Here is an 18,536-nt window from a genome sequence, read left to right on the forward strand (position 1 = left end):
AATACATGCCGTCACTAGGATATTGACACATGAACATATGATAAAGCTAGCTGCTGTGTATTTTTGGCTAAATGTGTCATTAACATTCAATGGTTGGCAAGGCCACAAAACTGAACATCAGTAAGACCTTTTGAAAGTTTCAAAACTTTCATTACTTCAAAACTTGCACTGTGGTTATCAAAAAACTATTTTAAACACAGAAATAATTCCTTAGGTTCTATATTGCAATCAATAGGTGTTCCTGATTAACTTTACTTTTGAAGAACATAAGCCAGAACTTTTTAAAGCTCTTGTTTCTACGTTTTCAAAATCTAAAATAGAGAAAAGCCTCATGAATGTCTGCTATGACATACGAATCTCATGTCTAAAGATGTGGCAGAAACACCCACTGCCAGCCAGGAAGAATCTGTACAATCTGTGAAAATGGTGTTTGTGTCACACACCTAACCAAGTCCAGGTTTCAGCATCCACAGCTGTCCTTCCACCCCAAGTTCATGGCTGGATATGTCCCTCACTGTGCTTCCCCAGTTACCCACTGCCTGTGCAGCACTTGCTAGTCACTAAGGCTTCTGCATCTCAGTTTGTAGTATCCTACAGTTACCACAATTTATATACTGATAGTTAATTCCTTCTGGTTCAATAGTTCCCCAGACTTCCTAATGCGGTGACCCTTTAATACAGTTCCTCATATTGTGGTGACCCCAAACCATAAAATTATTTTCATTGCTACTTCATAACTATAATTCTGCTGTTATTAATCACAATGTAAATATTTTTGGAGATAGAGGTTTGCCTAAAGAGTTTTGACCTACAGGTTGAGAACCACAGTTCTAATCCTTACTCTAAACAGCTGTGACTCATTGATGGTACTATCTTCCTTATACTTTTCTCTCTCTGGTCATTATTTCCTTGCTTACCTAGCTTAAATTCCAGATCACCACCTCAACCTTTCTCCTTTTCACTGGTGAGTCAAGTAATCTTGGCAAAGGAAGGACCTTGCTTAAACTCAGCCTATGTACTTTCTGCCTACATCAAATACTGCTTCACATTGATCCCTATCATCCCAAGGAGCATTTCAACTATTTACCAGGCTTACTTTCCCATTCTTTCAATGCATAGCATTTCTTTATTTTCTATTTTAACTGCTACCAATTTCCTATAAAATCTAAAACCAAACTCCTCTGGCTAGCTGCCTGCTTCTAAACACCTCAAGCTCAAAATATCTTTTTTTTTTTCACAACCACACTCTCAGCAAATCTCACTAACTTTACATCCTACTCTACTACCTTTAATGCTACCACCCATGGCCAAGGCAGCGTTTTCTTCCACCTGGACCACTGTGGCAGCCTCTCAAGTTCACTGTCACTGATTTCCCCATTTTCTTCAACCTGTACCTGACCAGCCACTCCAGTTCCTATTACAACTAACCCTGAGCTCTAGGTATTCCATGCTTCCATTCTTCTTTCATAACAACAATATTCAGACTCTAAAACTGTACAATTACTATTTTGGCACGTCTGAATTTTTTTTCGAGGAATTTCATGTTTTACATGCCAACTTACAAAGTTGCATATATTTTCAAAAATATATTCTAGACTCTATAACAAAAATACAAAATAACTGGCTACCGTAGATATAAACCCATGCTAGTCCAATTCACACAACTTAGCAAATTTAAAAATCAGAACAGAGAATTAATGTTACCAGTTCATTTTCTTTAGAAATTCTAATGCCCCAATTTAAAAACTAAGGAGAAAATTAGCCAAAACTGTCACAATGTCATATATTTGCAATGCTTTCAAAGCCCAACATGATTTTAAAAAGAAATTAAACATGCTCTCATTGAATTTTTAAAAATCTATACAATTCAAGCTAATGAAATATTTTATTATACATAGTAAAAGTGTTGTTGGTTTAAAAAAACAAAAACAAAAACCATTTCCAGGCCTAGATGTCTGCAGGAGTATATAGGAATGGATTCCACTCGAGTGTAAGCAGCAAAACTACTGAATGAAACCAAAAATCCACCAACTCCTTATAGCAAAGGCTAACAGTCACCGAGGCTTGAATTCCTGTGGCGTCAGTAGATATATTAAAGTATTATAAACATGCTTATGATGCATAGGAAGATGGAGAACAAAAGATGCAGTTGCATACCATGTGGATTTCCAAATTTTCTAATTTACAACTTGTTAAGAAGGACAATATACAAAGAAAGTATTTTAAAATAGTGTATGATTCACTCACTGGTAAAGTGACCTTTTTACTCAAATAAATACCAAATTTTGCCATTTTAATGTCACAATGAAATTCAGTTTTCAATCCAAGGGGAGGGAGAATCAACTGAGACATGGTCATGAGTTCAGGATTATATATATTACAATCTGCCTTATAATACACTTGTGGCTTTGTGATGAAAATAACTCAGGGACATATGGAATTCAAGCTAATTTGCATAACTGTCACAAGAAAAAAGCATTAAATGCATTTCTGAAATAAGTATTCTCATTTAATTTCAGAATCTCAAAACAGCAACAGACCTTGGCCTTGTTTTAAAAAAGTTTAGTTAGACACTAAGCTAGCTAAATAACCTTACCGCGAAGGTTTCAACATAACTGGTATAGAAAAGGCTTTCCCTCCAATCTCAATCTTACAGAAGTGGCAAGGTGAAAGGAAAAGGTAGACAATTTCTTTAGCAGCATATATGGCTAAGTCCATCAACCACCTTAACTAGAGTGTCTGTTACTGACCCCCCTAAAAATAACTGGGCTAACATCAAAAGCTGCCCCTTTCATAAGCCAAAGAATTTCAGGGTCCAGGTAAATAAAATACTTTTGAAATATTTCAAAACCCTTTAAACATAACCCAGAGGAACCACCTCTTCAATGTAAGGAAGGAGGAACAGAGTAAAAGACTCAGGCTAAACTCATTTCCAACTCTCTGAACAAAAGCACTAAAAACAATGGCGGATTAGCTAAGCTCTGTGCTCTAACCAAACTAGTCAATTACAGTGATTTAAGTGGCAACAGCCCATTGGACTGGGCAGCCTGACAGTTCAGAATACTTTTGCAAGAATTGGTTTGTTTTTTTTTTTAACGAAAAGACACTAAAACAATCTGGTCATGCAATTTTCATTTATGCATTCTGCATTTCTTTGCCAATCTTGTAGCTAAGGATCTTGTTCCAGTCGATCTTAGTACGTGTAACGGGCAACTGTCGACGTAAGGCTTTGAAGGTAGTGTCTGACATGGTCTGATAGTTCTCACTGATGGCAGTCTGCAAAAAACAATAGTTAGATATTTAAAGCAAACAACTACATACAACATAGGGTGTTTTCAGAATAATCTTAGGCAGGCCATTCCACTGATTAACAGTGAAATAAAAATCCCAACATGGACGTCAAGGCTGTTTCAAAGCAGCTACTGAATTTCAGAACCAGCCTTCAGTGGACAGATACTTTTGATAATCATACCTGGTATTCATTTTCTGCAGCTTCTACAATCTTTATAAATTCTTTAGCTGTTTGCACCTCGTTCTGAAACAAAAGCAAAAGTAAGTAAAAATCGAACCATGGTATTTTTAAATTGATTTTTTTCCTCCAGTGCTGGGATTGAACACAGGAATTTGTGAATGTTAGGCAATCATACTACCACTAACCCATTATTTTTAAAGCCATGTTTAAGTTAATAAGTAGTGCAGATGAAGATTGTAACAAGCAAAGACAACAGTGTGGCTGGAGAGATTGCTCAGAGCTTAAAAGTTCTTGTTGCAGCCAGGCCCGGTGGTACATACATGCCTTTAATCCCAGCATGTGGGAGGGAGGCAGAGGAGGAGGGGAATGGATCTCTATAAATTTGAGGTCAGCCTGGTCTACATAGTGAGTTCCAGGACAGCCAGACTACATAGTGAGACCCTGTCTCAAAAACAAAAATAAGAATCCAGTACCTGTGGTGTGACACCTTGCACAGCCTTGGTGCAGTGGGAAGGGGCTTGGACCTGCCTAGGCTCAGTGTGATGGGCTCTGCTGACTCCCCATGGGAGACCTCGATTTGGGGGATGTGGGGATGCGGGGTGGCTTGGGAAAGAGGGCTGGGTGGTGGGGGAGGGAAGAGGGGGGGGTGTGTGGATAACATTGGATTAGAAATTTTCTTAATAAAGAAGAAAAAAAAAAGAGCTCTTGTTATGCAATCAGGAGGACCAGAGTTCTGAACACAGTCACAAGCTGTCTGTCCTACAAACACCCTTTTCATTCCAGCTCTGAGGGAGGCAACATCCTCTTCTGGTATCCACACCCACATATACCTTCATGCAGATACAAAGACACACACTTACATGTACATTTAAAAAAGAAAATTATAAAACTGATTATATTCTATGTCCAAGGAGAACCAGGTGAAAATATTTTTAAAGTTCACAGAACAAGCCTAGTCTCAGTATTTAATTTAATAAGTGATGTTTTAATAATATAGAGAAAAAATTCAATTATACATGTTAGATATAGATTCCTACTTAATCAGTACGTTTGCCTAAATATTTACTGTGAAATATTTACCATGACTTTTAACACTAACAATCAAGAAGAGCATATTTTAAATCTGAAGTACATTTACTCTAAATATTTTCAAAACAAATTTTAATATGCCAATATATGGTTGTGCTTGTTTTACTATCAGTGATGTAAATTAGGCTTGAAGGACAATTGGGATGGTCCACTTGGTCATAATCCACAGCTTATAAAACCAGCAACTGAATCCAGAGGACTCTATTACTGGTTTAAGAAAGGGATGAGGAATAGTGAGGGTTAGGATTCTCATCTCTAACACCAGAGACACAAACTGCCACCAAACTATGAACAGATTAACTACCTAAATCTTTTAAGATTATTAATTAGCTGGAAGCTCTCTATTAAAAACGAAACAAACAAAAAAAATCAAGCATATGCCATTGTTCCCTCTAGTAAGTGTTAATCCAAACGGAGCTGTCAGTCACCCAACAGGAAAACATCCTAGAAGAAAAGCTCTGTTCTAAAGACTTTGGAAATCCCCTGACATCTACCAAAGTCTAAGTCAGCACAACTGTCTACGCCACTGTCCATGCTTCCCTCTTCAGGGTATGATCCACGTCAGTCTCTTTCCCTAAAGAGCCCTCCACTTTACTCTGTGGAGTACACTACCCTGTGTCTCATCTGAATTCTTTCAAATAAGATCAAAAAGACTGGGGAGCTGACCAGAGCCCAGACAAAAATCCAGGTGGTAATGAAGTATATCAATAGATATCTATGTTTTTAAATAAAGTATTACTGTCAAATTCTCTAATAATAATACAGTAATATGTGAATATGATGTATAAATTTGTATAAATGCACTTATATATAACTGTAACAATATCTTGTAAAGTCCTAAAAACTTAGAACTTCAATATAAATCATGTCTGATTACTATGACTAATTCATGTATCACTAGCCTATGAGTTTTTCCATAAATCTTAAAATCAATTTTTCCATAACATCAAACTCTCCAATGATGTACCAAGTTTCCTTGTTATATAATCAATATTATAAATGTTAATTGCAAATGGCAGCTAACTTCAGGGAAATAATGTCCTCTGGAGTATAGATAAGTTGCTATGACTGGCAAAGTTTGGAAAAGTATCAGCATTAAAATTAGAAATTACCTAAACAATAATGAAAATACTAAAAAAAAAAAAAATAATGAGGTAGGTCTGGTAACCACACCAGCAATCCCAGCACAAGGGAGGCTAAGACAGGGGTATCTGTTAGAGGGCAGCTTGGAATCCATAAGAACCCATATCAAAAAGGTATTATTTTTCTTCTCTGGTAATATCTGGCCTAATATAATCACAAATGTTTCTTAAAGTTAATGCTTCTGGGCCGGGCGGTGGTGCCGCATGTCTTTAATCCCAGCTATCGGGATACAGAGGCAGGTGTATTTTTGTGAGTTCGAGGCCAGCATGGTCTACAAAGTGAGGTCCAGGACAGTCAGGACTGTTACACAGAGAAACCATGTTTCGAAAAACCAAAACCAAAACCAAAACAAACAAAAACACAAAAAAAGCTAATTCTTCTGTAAAATTAATATTTATAATACACTGGTACTTTAGTATACAAACACAAATGTCTAAAGAGAAATGTCACTGTTAGTATCTTTAAAGTTAAAAAAAAATTCAACAAGAAAATAGATACAAAGACAAATAATGAACAGTGAAAGAACTTGGAGGAGAAATAAAAAATTTTTGAATTTGAAGGAACTTAAAACACACAGTATTATTTAAAAGTCAGGTATAGGATCATGTACTTATTTACATGACCTTGGTTTAGGCAGCAGTTTCTATTACTACAACAAGAAACACAAATGATAGAAGAAAAAATAAATACAGTAAAATTAAAGTTTTGTTTTGTAAACGACTCTATAAGAAAGTTGAGAAGACAAACATAGAATGGTGAAAGCATTTACAAATGACCTGATCCCAGACATGCATCTAGAATATACATAAAATTTACAACTCACCAGCAAAAGCACAAATAAACAATCAAGAAATCAGCAATAGGAGCTGGAGAGATGGCTCAGTGGTTAAGAGCACTGGCTGCTCTTCCAGAGGTCCTGAGCACCCACATGGTGGCTCACAACCATCTGTAGTAAGATCCGGTGCCCTCTTCTAGCATATATATACATAATAAATAAATAAATCTTAAAAAAAAAAAGAAAAGAAAATGACAAAAGGGGCTGTTGAGGGATATTTGTACACTGTGCAAAAATGTATTGCCATGATTGGTATGATAAAAAGCTGAACGGCCAATAGCTAGGTAGGAGGTACAGGCAGGACTTCCAGCACAGAGAGAGGAGTCAGAGGAAACAATCAAGGAGCAGGGAGGAGGAGGGAATCAGACATACAGAATGAAAGGCAAAAAGCCATGAGGCAAACCATAGATTAATATAAATGGATTAATTAAAGTTGTAAGAGCTCGTGGAACAAGACTAGGCTAAGGCCCAGCTTTCATAATAATAATAAATCTCCATGTTGTTATTTGGGAGCTAGCTGGTGAGACATAGAAAGACATTAAAAAAAGAAAAGAAAAAAAGAAGGGCTCAAAACTAATAAAGTCCTTAAAGAAAAGGAAAAAATTAGGTACGTAGGGTAGGTATTATGACACGGAATTTGGACCTTATATGGTGCTTTGTTGATTTTGAATTTCTTGAGTGCAAATGAACAGAGAACAACAGTTGCTGAGAGACACTGGATTGTGGAAAGGACTGCTAAATTAAACCAGACTATATACTTTAGGGATGTCTTGGCTTCAAAATGGAAGTTAGACAATGTGCTATGTTGGGGGAAAGGGTATGCCTTTGTTTCCACAGGAAACAAAAAGTTATGGTTCTCTATAAAATTAATAAAGATCAAATTTGACCAGGGAAGACTTCCTGAGGACCTTGGATGGGAAAATGCCAAGAAAGATTACAAGACAGGTGCTGGATAAGTTGATCCCTCAACACGGGAACAGCTCTGAGACTTATGAGACATGATAAATCTTGTTGGCTAGAGTCCTCATGACTTATTTATTACACATAATCCTTTCATATGGCATGGATAGAAGTTTGGTTATACAGTCCAAATAGACTTATAAAGTTGACAGATGCCTCTTACCTGCTCAAACATAGAACAACAACAAAAAATCATCTTTAATTGACTTGTGTACAACACAGATTCCATTCTTGTGTTAATGCTACCTTTAAAAGTCTGTATGTTTTCTGGAAGAAATAAAGGACCAAACACCAATAAAGACAAGTAGCCCAGGTGATCTAGCCCCTCAGAATGCCTCTGTTGCAGGTTCCTCAGAGTTCTGCATCCAGAACATCTTCAAAGCTGCTGAGATGGTCCAGCCTTACAGACTACTCTCACCAGGACTTCCCATCACAGGGATGACAAATGATACAGTTAGCTCTCCCAGGATGTGATCATTATCCCGATTATCTTTGGGTCCCCTAAAGATGTTACTGCCCCAGACAACAGAAAGTATCCTAGAGAACATGACACCCACATTCCCAAGAGGTGGGGTGGGTGGTTTTTGGTCATTCAGTGGGTTATTGGTGTTTGTCATTGTTTAGGGGGATTGGTTACAGGTTGCTATTGGTCGTGGTCAGAAAAAGAACTAAACAAAGGAGGTTAAGATTCAGGTCCCTCTTTCTGAAGGGAAGAAGGGGGATAGAATTCAGAAATGATGGAATAAAAAGGTGGATTGTTGAGTCCACTTTTGAACAACTACCAGTTTCAAATATTTTACATTGGTATGGATTTTGTATATTGATACAAATTTAAGGCTATTTTTGTTATACTGTTTATATGTTTCTACTCTTGTTTAAGGTATTGTACCTATGCCGCTCATTTAAAAATGTAAAGTCATAGTCCTTAAAAGCTATTTAGGATAATTAAGGTTAGTAGTTTAGTCATCTATAATAATCAAAATTGTAGTTATACTAGGTATGTTTTCAAGGTCATACAGAGATATATTTTAGATTGATAGATGTTCTTCAAACACTTCAGAAACCTTCAGTACCAATCTACTTCAAAAAAGGATAGGCATTGAAAAACCTCTGTATGGAGTTTGCTATTAATGTGGCAAAGTTAGCCACTGAGCAAGAAATTACCCTTGTCTTGACTGCTGACACTATGTTGTCCAAATTGGACAAGCAGTACACAATAGAAGGTGACTGCTGAACTTTGCCAAGATAAGGTAGGACAGTCCTTCAAAATTCTTGCTTCTTACAAAAGTCTGTCAGATATTCAAGGCCTGTAGGCCAAAGATGGATGGCCCAACACTGTAGAGGAACTTTGGGTGATTGTCCAGGCAGCCAGCTGCTTTTGTCATTTCTATAGTTTTAGAAGATGTTTGCTCTGCACTTCCTGTTTACTCAGGTAATATTATATCGTCTTCAGGTCTCTGATGGAGTTGAGGAGGAGATAGTTAAAGTTACAGTTGTCCTTGTTACCAAATTCACAAAAGCAACTTATATAAGAGATGTGAAATATATAGGTTTCAGAGACATAAAAGCTTAAGTCATTTATCTAAGAAACTGTTTTGAGGTCTAAAGAGATAGTTTTGGGTTGGTATTACAAGTTAGGATAACAATAAATTAGATACAAAACATTGGACTCACTGAGATAGGACAGATAATGAAATATTCTCTCTAAATTTGCTCTCATAATTAATAATAAGTTTCCATGTCGTTACTTGGGAGCTGGCTGGCGGGACAGAGAAAAACTCGTTACAAGGAGCTGGAGAGATGGCTCAGCTTGGCTATCCAGAGGACTTGGGTTCTAGTCCCAGCACACATATAGTGGCTCAACAACCATTTGTACCTCTAGTTCCAGTGGATCCAAAGCCCTCTTCTGGCCTCTACAGGCATGATGTTCACATATTGTACACAGAGAGACATATCAGCAAAACATACTTTCACATAAAACTAATTAAGTAAATAAACAAAAAGAGAAATAGGCACTGGATCTGAACATACACCAAACCTCTCCACCCTAAAAAGGAAATGGCCAATAAAAGCATGACAAGGGCCAACCTAATTATCAGGGAAATGGTAAAACAGACGACACAAACTAGAGTCAACTGGGAAGAGAGAACCTCAACTGAAGCACTGCCTCGGTCAGACTGGCCCCTGGACAATCTCTAGGGACATTTTCTTGATTATCAAGATTGATGTAGGAGAACTAAGTAACTAGATAGACCTACCCACTGTGTGCAGTACCCTGTGGGCACATGGTTCTGGACTGTATAAAAAAGTAAGCTGGAGAAGCCATGGAAACAAGTCAGTAAGCAGCATTTCCCCATGGTCCCTGCCTCAGTAGCAGTTAGTGCTTTCAATTCCTGCCTCAGCTTCTCTAGATGACGGTGTGGTGGTATGGATGAGAATGGTCCCCATGGGCTCATATTTGACTACTTGGCTGCTGGTTTCTGGCTGTTTGGGTAAGATTAGTTGGCGTGTCCTTGTTAGAAGTGGGAGCAGGCACTGAGATTTCAAAGGACAAGTGCCACTGCCAGTGTGCTTTCTGCTTCGTGTTCATGCTTCAGGAAGTGTGCTCTCAGGCGGCTTCTGTTCCAGTACTGTTCCTGTCTATGTCTGCTGCCTCCTGGCAGGAAGACGATGGAGTCCTACCCTCTGTAACCATAAGCCCCAAATAAACTTGTCTGTCCCTACGCTGCTTCAGTCATGGGGTTTTACCACAGCCATAGCAAAGTGACTAAGACAGATAGATGGACTGTGAAATATCAAATGAAATAAACTCTTTCCTCCTCAGGTTGCTTTCAGTCATGGTGCTTTCTCACAGGAGCAGATAAATTTAAGACAAATAGCTGTAATCAAAAAGCCAACTTTCAGCAAGGAAGTAGAAAATATGGCACCCTCATCTACTGCTAGTGAAACTAAAATGGTTGTAACCCTGGGAAACAATCTGGTAATAGTTCAAAACACTAAATGTATCACATGAACCAACAATTCCATCCCTATGTACAACAAAAGATTTAAAAAGGTCTACACAAAAAACAGTACATGGATGTCCAAACAAGCTAGAAAGCAGCAATGCCTAGACTAACTGGTGGGTGAATGAAGGCACATACCCATACAGCAGAATATTATTTGGCAACAAAAGGGATTTAAACCATAACAGAAGACAAAGACCAAAACTATTAAACTGAAAAGTCAATATCAAAAAACATTATTAAAACATTGGTTGTATGAAATGTCCATAATAGACAATTCCATCATGTTAGAAAGTAGATGGTAGCATCTGGTGCACAACCACAATTACTTCAAACTTATAAAAGCATGAATTCAAAAGTATGAGAATAACCCCGTAGAGCTGCCCACAATATAGAGTTGCATTTTCTCACCAACTTTAATCTACTTGAAAACTCTTTAAACTGATGGAGAAATATCACTAAAAGTCAACTGCAAAGTTGCTGTTTTACAGAAATACTAGGTTATTTTATGTTCATTTTGGAACTGATTACTTACAGACACTGTGAGGGAATCTTGTATATCTTTATGACTGACTAGCTGAACATTACCATCTTCATAATAATGAACCTGTTAGAGAAAGAAAATAAAGCAAGCACATTACGGAAATATGGTTTCCAGGGCGCCACCAGTTTCATCAACAGACATGCCTACCAGTTTCAGCTCAAGCTCAGACTTTCTTGGTGGGCTCTAGACCTTTGAACTCCACCAGCCTTAAGTCTAGAAGAGACTAAATACTCCTGCTATTATTCACACATACAGCAATTGTCACCATTAGATATTTTACCTCATAGCCACTCTACTGGTGCCCAAACTTGTAATGTCTAAAATGAATCTAACAATATTCTCTTCTGGCTGGGCATAGTGGCACATGCTTTTAATTCCAGCACTTGGGAGGCAGAGGCAAGGGATCTCTGTAAGTTCGAGACTAGCCTCATCTACAGAGAGTTCCAGTATGGCCAAGGCTGCACAGAGAAACCCTGTCTCAAAAAAAGAAAAACAACAACAAAAAATTAAAACAAAACAAGAAACAAATATTCTCATCCAAATATTGATTCTTTGTATATTTCTAGCAATTACTTCCCCCAAATTTAGATATGAATTTACTCAATAAATATTAACTCACTCATTACTATATGCTATATAACACTGTAGAAAATGGCTTTTAAGACACAGCTCCTGACTTCACACTGCAACACAAGCACATAAGCAGATTCTCTCAGAAGGAATAAAAAGGGCTCTGGGATAATCACAGGAATGTGGTATTTTGTAGCAGGACTACACAGAAAGCAGGAACAATGGAATTGTTGAGGAAATACATAGCTAACACACTAGTTAGCTCTGGATCTTGTGTATCATGCTAATATTTCTGTTGTGGACCACAAAATGGCATTAAACTTGAAAGTGGCAAATATAGATTTAAAATTTTAAATTATCTGCGGTGAAGGCAACATGAAAAATAGATTAGGAAACATATCGGTGATTTGGATGAGAACAGTCTCAATAGGACCATATAGCTGAATGTTAGTGAAACATTTGGGGAAGGATCAGGAGGTGTGGCCTTGTTGGAGCAACTGTGTCTCCCACCCCCACCCCAAGACAGGGTTTCTCTGTGTAGCTTTGTGCTTTTCCTGGATCTCGCTCTGTAGACCAGACTGGCCTCTACCTCCCAAATGCTGGGATTAAAGGCATTCGCCACCACCACCCAGCTCTTTGAGGTTTTAAAAGCCCTCACTATTCCTAGTTAGCACCTTGTGCTGACGAATCAGAATGTGAGCTATCAGCTACTGCTCTAGCACCACGGCTGCCTGCTTGCTGCCATGCTCCACCATGGATTTGCTCTCTGAAACTGTAAGCCCCAATACTCTTTCATCTCTAAATTGCCTTAGTCATGATGTCTTTTTACATCAATAGAAAAGTAAGTAGACAGGGAGTAAACTAGTTTAACAAAATAAAGTTGCAATACATGCTAAGTACTATGCTAAGCACTGAAGACAGAACTGGGACAAGCTGATCCAACAGGAGCATCATTTTTGAAAGTGATCTAATTGTCTGGGTAAGAGCTACTGAGGCCAAACTGAAAGGGAAAACATTAATAATGATGGCTACCATTCAGAGTCCTTTGTCTCTGACTCTAAGCATTGTTACCCATGAACTAATTCTCAAATAATCTAAAAACTCTTAAAACTGTTTTCAACAGATAGGGAAATAAGCAGATCAAATAACTTCTGAAATCACACAAACAATAACTGGTTAGGATTCAAACTCATGCTCTCAACTTCTATTCTTGAGTCCCTAAAGGAACAGGCACAAAAACATAGGGCAACAGAACCTAAAACTAGAAAATATACCAAAGCCAGATGACAGCTTCAGCACTGGTTCCTTTTTATTCCTTTAGAGCTTTAAGATTACAGTTAATTTTCACAATGGGTGATATTGTGGTGCATGAACCCAAACAAAGATTAGCCAGTACATTCCTTTAACTTATATAGCAATAGTAATATTCAAAGAAGCAGTTACTTATATCAGATGTTCTACATAAATATTAGAATTTACATTAATAACCAGAGTTCAGTTCTAGTGCATTCCAAACAAGGAGTTACTTAAAAGTCATATGTAATACAGTGAGTTCCATTCATTTCAGATCATAAAACACACTCAACTCAAATGCTTAGCTGAACAAACTGTATGAAGAAGAGACCAAAGGGCAGCATCTAATTTTAGCTCTGTTTCAGAAACTGTCAGCTATCCTCAAGGAGTTTTATTGACTAGGGAATTAAGTGACAGGTTACTTAAAAGATTTAAAAAGAACACTACTTGTTTTTCCCACTGCCGTAAAAAAATATCCAGAAAGGTTATGGTGCACTATGAAAGTATAAGCTGCTTAGCTATGTCTTGGTTCAGAACCTTCTAGAGATCCTTAAATTATCTATTTCATACCTGAATTTTCAGGATGCCAAGCACCTGTGTGGTGGAGGGAGTGACTGTAAACTTCCACTCTGACCTCCAACGACCATTCCTTAAAAATAAAAACAGCAGCTGTAAATAAGGGCAGGGAAAATAATTTGAATCAATATTGTTTCAGGTTTAAATTTAATGTCACAGTGTGAAAGAGGATAGGAGAAAGACATTGGACACAGACTTTATAACCACTGAAATATTCAAGAGATTCAAAGTTTAGTTTTAAGACACAATAAATCTTACCCAAGAAAAGACATTCATAATGAATATAATTCAGAATTCTAGAACTAAAGCTTAAAATACAATTCAAAACTAACGTGAGAATTGTTTTAACATGTATGTATTTATGTGTTTTGTGCATGTGTGTATGTATCCACGTGCCACCTAAAGCACGTGGAGTCAGAGGACAACTTGGTGCTCCTCTATTACGTGGGTTCCAGGAAGCACATCAGAGCATCAAGCTTGGCAAGCAGATGTCTTTACCTGCTGAGTCATCATCTTGCTGGCCCTAAAGCACTCTTAAGAGTTTTACACTACTTCTTTTTGTATGTTTGAGTAGGGAGGGCACACATGTATTCAGGCACATGTAGGGACAAGAAGTCAACTTTGGGTGTTGTTGTATCTAAGGAGGCATCCACCTTGTTTTTTTTTTTTTTTTTCCTCAGAGCTCTCAAGTTTGCTAGGTTGGATTATCAGAGAGCCCCAAGGGTCCACCAGTTTCCTCCTCTCCAGCTCTGAGAGTGCACCATCATGGAGATCCAGGCTCAGGTCCTCATGAGTTACCAACTGAGCTATCTCCCCAGTCCCTCAAGTGATTTAAGAAATAACTCAACTTTTGAAATACCATGGCTTATCCCCAAACACAAATGGAGCTGTTTGACATTTATCAAATGACACAAAGTAACAACAAATAATCAGTAGTTAAGTTTTGCTCTCTGGAGAGGGTAGATATAGTTGCCTTCTCCAACATGATTTTAAGATTTCACACAAAAGACACCACTTTCAAAAAGGGTTTTGGTGCTGGTATACAAATTAACACATTCACAATAGGAAATAATACACAGTTGGTTTATTGTTTTCATTCTACTTTTCTGACATTTTTGCACAGAAATCCTTTTCAGTCATTTTTTCTCTATAAAACTACATTCTATTATGCTTTTCTGAGTTTTTTTAAAAAGTTTCTCTTCATGGATCTTTAGACTACTGTTCACTATAAAATTACTTCCAGGTTTCTTAGTCCATGAGAAAAGTCTACATGACAAAATCCTCATACTTAACAGTCAACACACATCATCGGAAAATTAAAAGCTAATATAATGAGTAACAGATCTTTGAGTGGCTTATCTAAGCATATTCACAGAAGCCTGGCTAAAACATAATCTAAATCTCATCATTTTTGTTTCACATTTGCAAAATAAGCTATTTATTAAGGCATTATACCAAGAAAAACCTTAGTCCTAAATACAATCATTACTCTGAGAGCATACATATACTGCCACTGACTATGCAAAGAAAAAAAATACAACTAACGTAATGGTACCACAACTTGAAAATAATTTCAAAAGGTTCTTATATAACCTTCCCTCAACAGAGTAAATGGCCAACATGTCTTAGTTTTCATTAATAGTCTATATCTTTTTATTAATTTTATAACTGCAAATATGTATTCCTTCAACTATTATTTACTAAGATCCTAATACTGCCAGACATGAGGAAACAAATGTGATGATTTGAAGTGAAGTGTAAGGAACTCTTAAGACTACCTTGCTCTTCTTAGGTTTTGTTTTTTTTATTTTTGCTTTAAAACAGGGTCTCACCATCAACCTAGGTAGGCTGCAATCCTTCAATCCTCATGCCTTGGCATCCTGAGCACTGGGATTACAGTTGTACACTACCAAGCCCAGCCTAAAATTGTTTTCTTCTACAATGTGAAACTCATTTTTAGCTTCAAAGATACAGTAGTCACAGTGGTGACTAAAAAAGGAGTCAGTATGTAAAATGATATAATGGGAATAGAAAACCAAGACATTTAATTCATTTACTGTATGGTAAAGCAGCTCAAGGTTATTTTTGAAAGCCAGTAATAAGTTCCCCAGAAGATTTATAAATAAAGCTTAGTAACAACTTTTACTTAATAGTTCAACCTCAACAGTTGATTTTATTTTTATTTCCTAGAACAAAAATATATAAACAGTAACTTTCTAAAGATGTAGTAATTCAGGATTCTGGAGCTAAGATGGAGAAGCTCTGCATGCCACAATCTTTAGGAAGCCATAGTCTGTCAGTGAGGCATAGGTTCAGATATGGATGATGAATTTGCATTCCTCCAAATACTCTAGACTAACCTTTATGTAATCCAGCATTCATTTCTGACATGACTAAGTAATGGAGAAGCCTTGGGTTAGGGCCCAAACTGGTCTAACTGGGTTACTGACATTTTTAACTTTACCCACAAGAGGATTCCCAAACAACTTGGCTAATGAACCAAAATTCAATATACTTGAAAGGTAAACATTTTCTTACTCTGATATTCATAATGTATTAGCAAAAAAGGGTCCAAAACTACGATTTCATTCACGTTGAACTAGTAAAAATCTAGTGAACCTTAGAAATTTATAATACACAATCCCAGAATAAAACCTCAACAGTTTTCCAAACACCTGATTAATGGGGCAAATAAATATGGGAAATTCAGATTTTTGTACAAAGAACTGTTGTGTACATGGTTATAAAGTATGATTGTGATTCTATCTTTTCATACTATCCAACAAACCCATGTACACACACACACACACACACACACACACACACACACACACACATACACACACACACAGTCTAACGTAAAGTTACCAAGTTTAAAGAAGACTCATGGTTTTTAGTTTTTTAACATTTCTGTCCTCTCTCTTGAGTAAGCCTCATACAGGAACACCCCGTTCTCAGCATGAGCAGATGGACCTGCCACCTGGTCTGCTTGCAAGAACACATGCTCACTTAGGTTGGCCCTGTTCCTTTCCCCAATCATTCTGCTCTCCTATACTCTTTGATGAATGTCATCAGATTTACTGCATTCCAATTACCAGGATGATCATTATGAAGTAAGTATCTTACAAATTCTCAAAGGGTAGTAGTTTTATTTACCAAGTTTATATTGCTCTTAGTCACACACAAGGTACAGTCTGTGTTACATGGAATATAAATAATGTTAACATTAAGTACACAAAACTTAACTTACCAAAAGTTTTTTGCTTGGAACTGATGGCTTTCTATGCATGCAATAATGGTTTGCTGCCCATCTATTTTTTTGCCATACACCTATTAGCAAAGAAAACAAGAACAACAGTGAGTTGACATAGGGCCACAGAATGTCTAACTTTAAAGCGTCTAGAAGGTACTGTAGAAAGTAGGCATAAACTGTGATGTATAGTCATTTTAGGTTGGATAGGAAAACAGAACCAAGGCCATGTGGCTTCACAAGTTTGCTCAGATGCCTTGACTCTATCTTAATTAAATTTCTGAAGGATTCCAAGTAAGGGATTTTTCAGGATCTTATCTGCATTTCTAAAGATCAATATGGCTATGGAGAAGACCAAACTCAGGTGCTAAAGAACCTATCTGAATACAAATAATCCTAGGAAAGTTCAAAAACAAAAAACATTCAGATTTCCTATTATATTTCATTCTGAAAATAAAATATGTTAAATCAATGAACAAATAACATTAAAACAACAGGAAACTAAAAAATACTTAAAGTGATTCCCCTTCTAAATTATTTTATTTGTTCTAAGTTTTCTGTAATTGAAGTAAAGTTTATTTAAGCTGGACTGAAATGAGACATGGACAGAATACTAAAGATAGTGCCATCATTTTCTTTAATCCAGTGTCTATCTGAATTGAGTTTGATGTACTTAGTCTACCATTTGAGGACATCATAGTGTATTTTTAGAAAGATAAATATTCTTTGAAGAAAAAAGTTAGAAGCTATAGCTGTTAGTTCCACACATTACTGTAAATTTTGGGGATTTATACAAACTGTCATATATGTGTAAGAAACAAAAGGAAGAACTGTCCACTGATGACTCACAGTGCAGACCCCGTTCGGATAATGTTCTTTTACATAAGCTCGAAGTGCATTTTCTACTGAAGTTCTCCATGATTCAATTGCATTTTCTGCTTCGTATGGCCTTGGATCAGTTGCTTCCTTTCTTAAATGATCAAATTTGAAACAGATTCTGTTTTTTGGATCCAAAAACTTTCCATTTCCCAAGTCTCCATGTTCTGTTATCAACACCTTTAATTTTCAAATGAATTTAGGAAAAAATATTAACATGAATGCATAGTAACAAACACTTGCTTAATCCACTTTCTGAAACTGTACAATTATATTGTAAGCAACTGCTTTAAGTATATTGTGCAAATATATTCTTTTAAAGAGTAGGTCCAAAGATACAGGGGGTATTCTCAAGTAGTGTGCATTAGAGTATCTTTCAACACAGTTTTTGGACACTAAGTGGTGAACTGATTATCCAGCCATCCATCTATTCTCCTACCCATACAATGAACCACAGCTTACTATTTCTGATAGCAGGCCTGAGTCCCTAAAAACCAAGACCCTGTCAATCTGATGGTTTTAATCCAGTGGCTCTTCAGTCCTTTGTTTGGTACCCACAGTCTTTTCTGTAATCCAGCATGCATTTTGTTTCTTATAAACTAAGTACTACTACTAACTTCCAAAAGTTTAAAAACATAATTTATACATTTATGTAATTTAAGAAATATATGAATAACCCTTTTATTTTGTGTCTTACATAAAAAAAATTAAAGAAACACAAAAACCATTTCTTCTGTAGCTGTCCTAGTCTGTGAATACTGACCCATGACAGGATTTTCCCATCCCTCTAATATAAATCATGCTAACAACAAAGGATGTAGCTTTTCTAAAATTATTGTGGTAAAAAAATGCCACATTATATAAATATGTACACCTATCTATCTATGTATCTGCATACACTTATGGCTTGTGGGCCATTGTTT

At 36.8% G+C, this 18,536-nt stretch overlaps 1 protein-coding gene across 1 annotated transcript in view; it reads right to left on the reverse strand.

Annotated features, from left to right (window-relative positions):
• Positions 1 to 1,761: 1,761 nt before the first annotated feature.
• Capza2 (capping actin protein of muscle Z-line subunit alpha 2) overlaps positions 1,762 to 18,536 on the reverse strand; it is a 42,590-nt gene continuing 25,815 nt past the window's right edge. Inside the window, exons 5-10 of the mRNA XM_036181644.1 lie at positions 17,587 to 17,793; positions 16,738 to 16,817; positions 13,482 to 13,560; positions 11,040 to 11,111; positions 3,473 to 3,535; positions 1,762 to 3,276 (exon numbers count right to left, since the gene is read on the reverse strand). Of these exons, the coding sequence (XP_036037537.1) occupies positions 3,136 to 3,276; positions 3,473 to 3,535; positions 11,040 to 11,111; positions 13,482 to 13,560; positions 16,738 to 16,817; positions 17,587 to 17,793 (642 nt within the window). The 3' untranslated portion in view covers positions 1,762 to 3,135. The remainder of the gene's footprint in view (positions 3,277 to 3,472; positions 3,536 to 11,039; positions 11,112 to 13,481; positions 13,561 to 16,737; positions 16,818 to 17,586; positions 17,794 to 18,536) is intronic.

Source organism: Onychomys torridus, chromosome 3, assembly GCF_903995425.1.
Source record: "Onychomys torridus chromosome 3, mOncTor1.1, whole genome shotgun sequence".
Classification (NCBI taxonomy): Eukaryota; Metazoa; Chordata; class Mammalia; order Rodentia; family Cricetidae; genus Onychomys; species Onychomys torridus.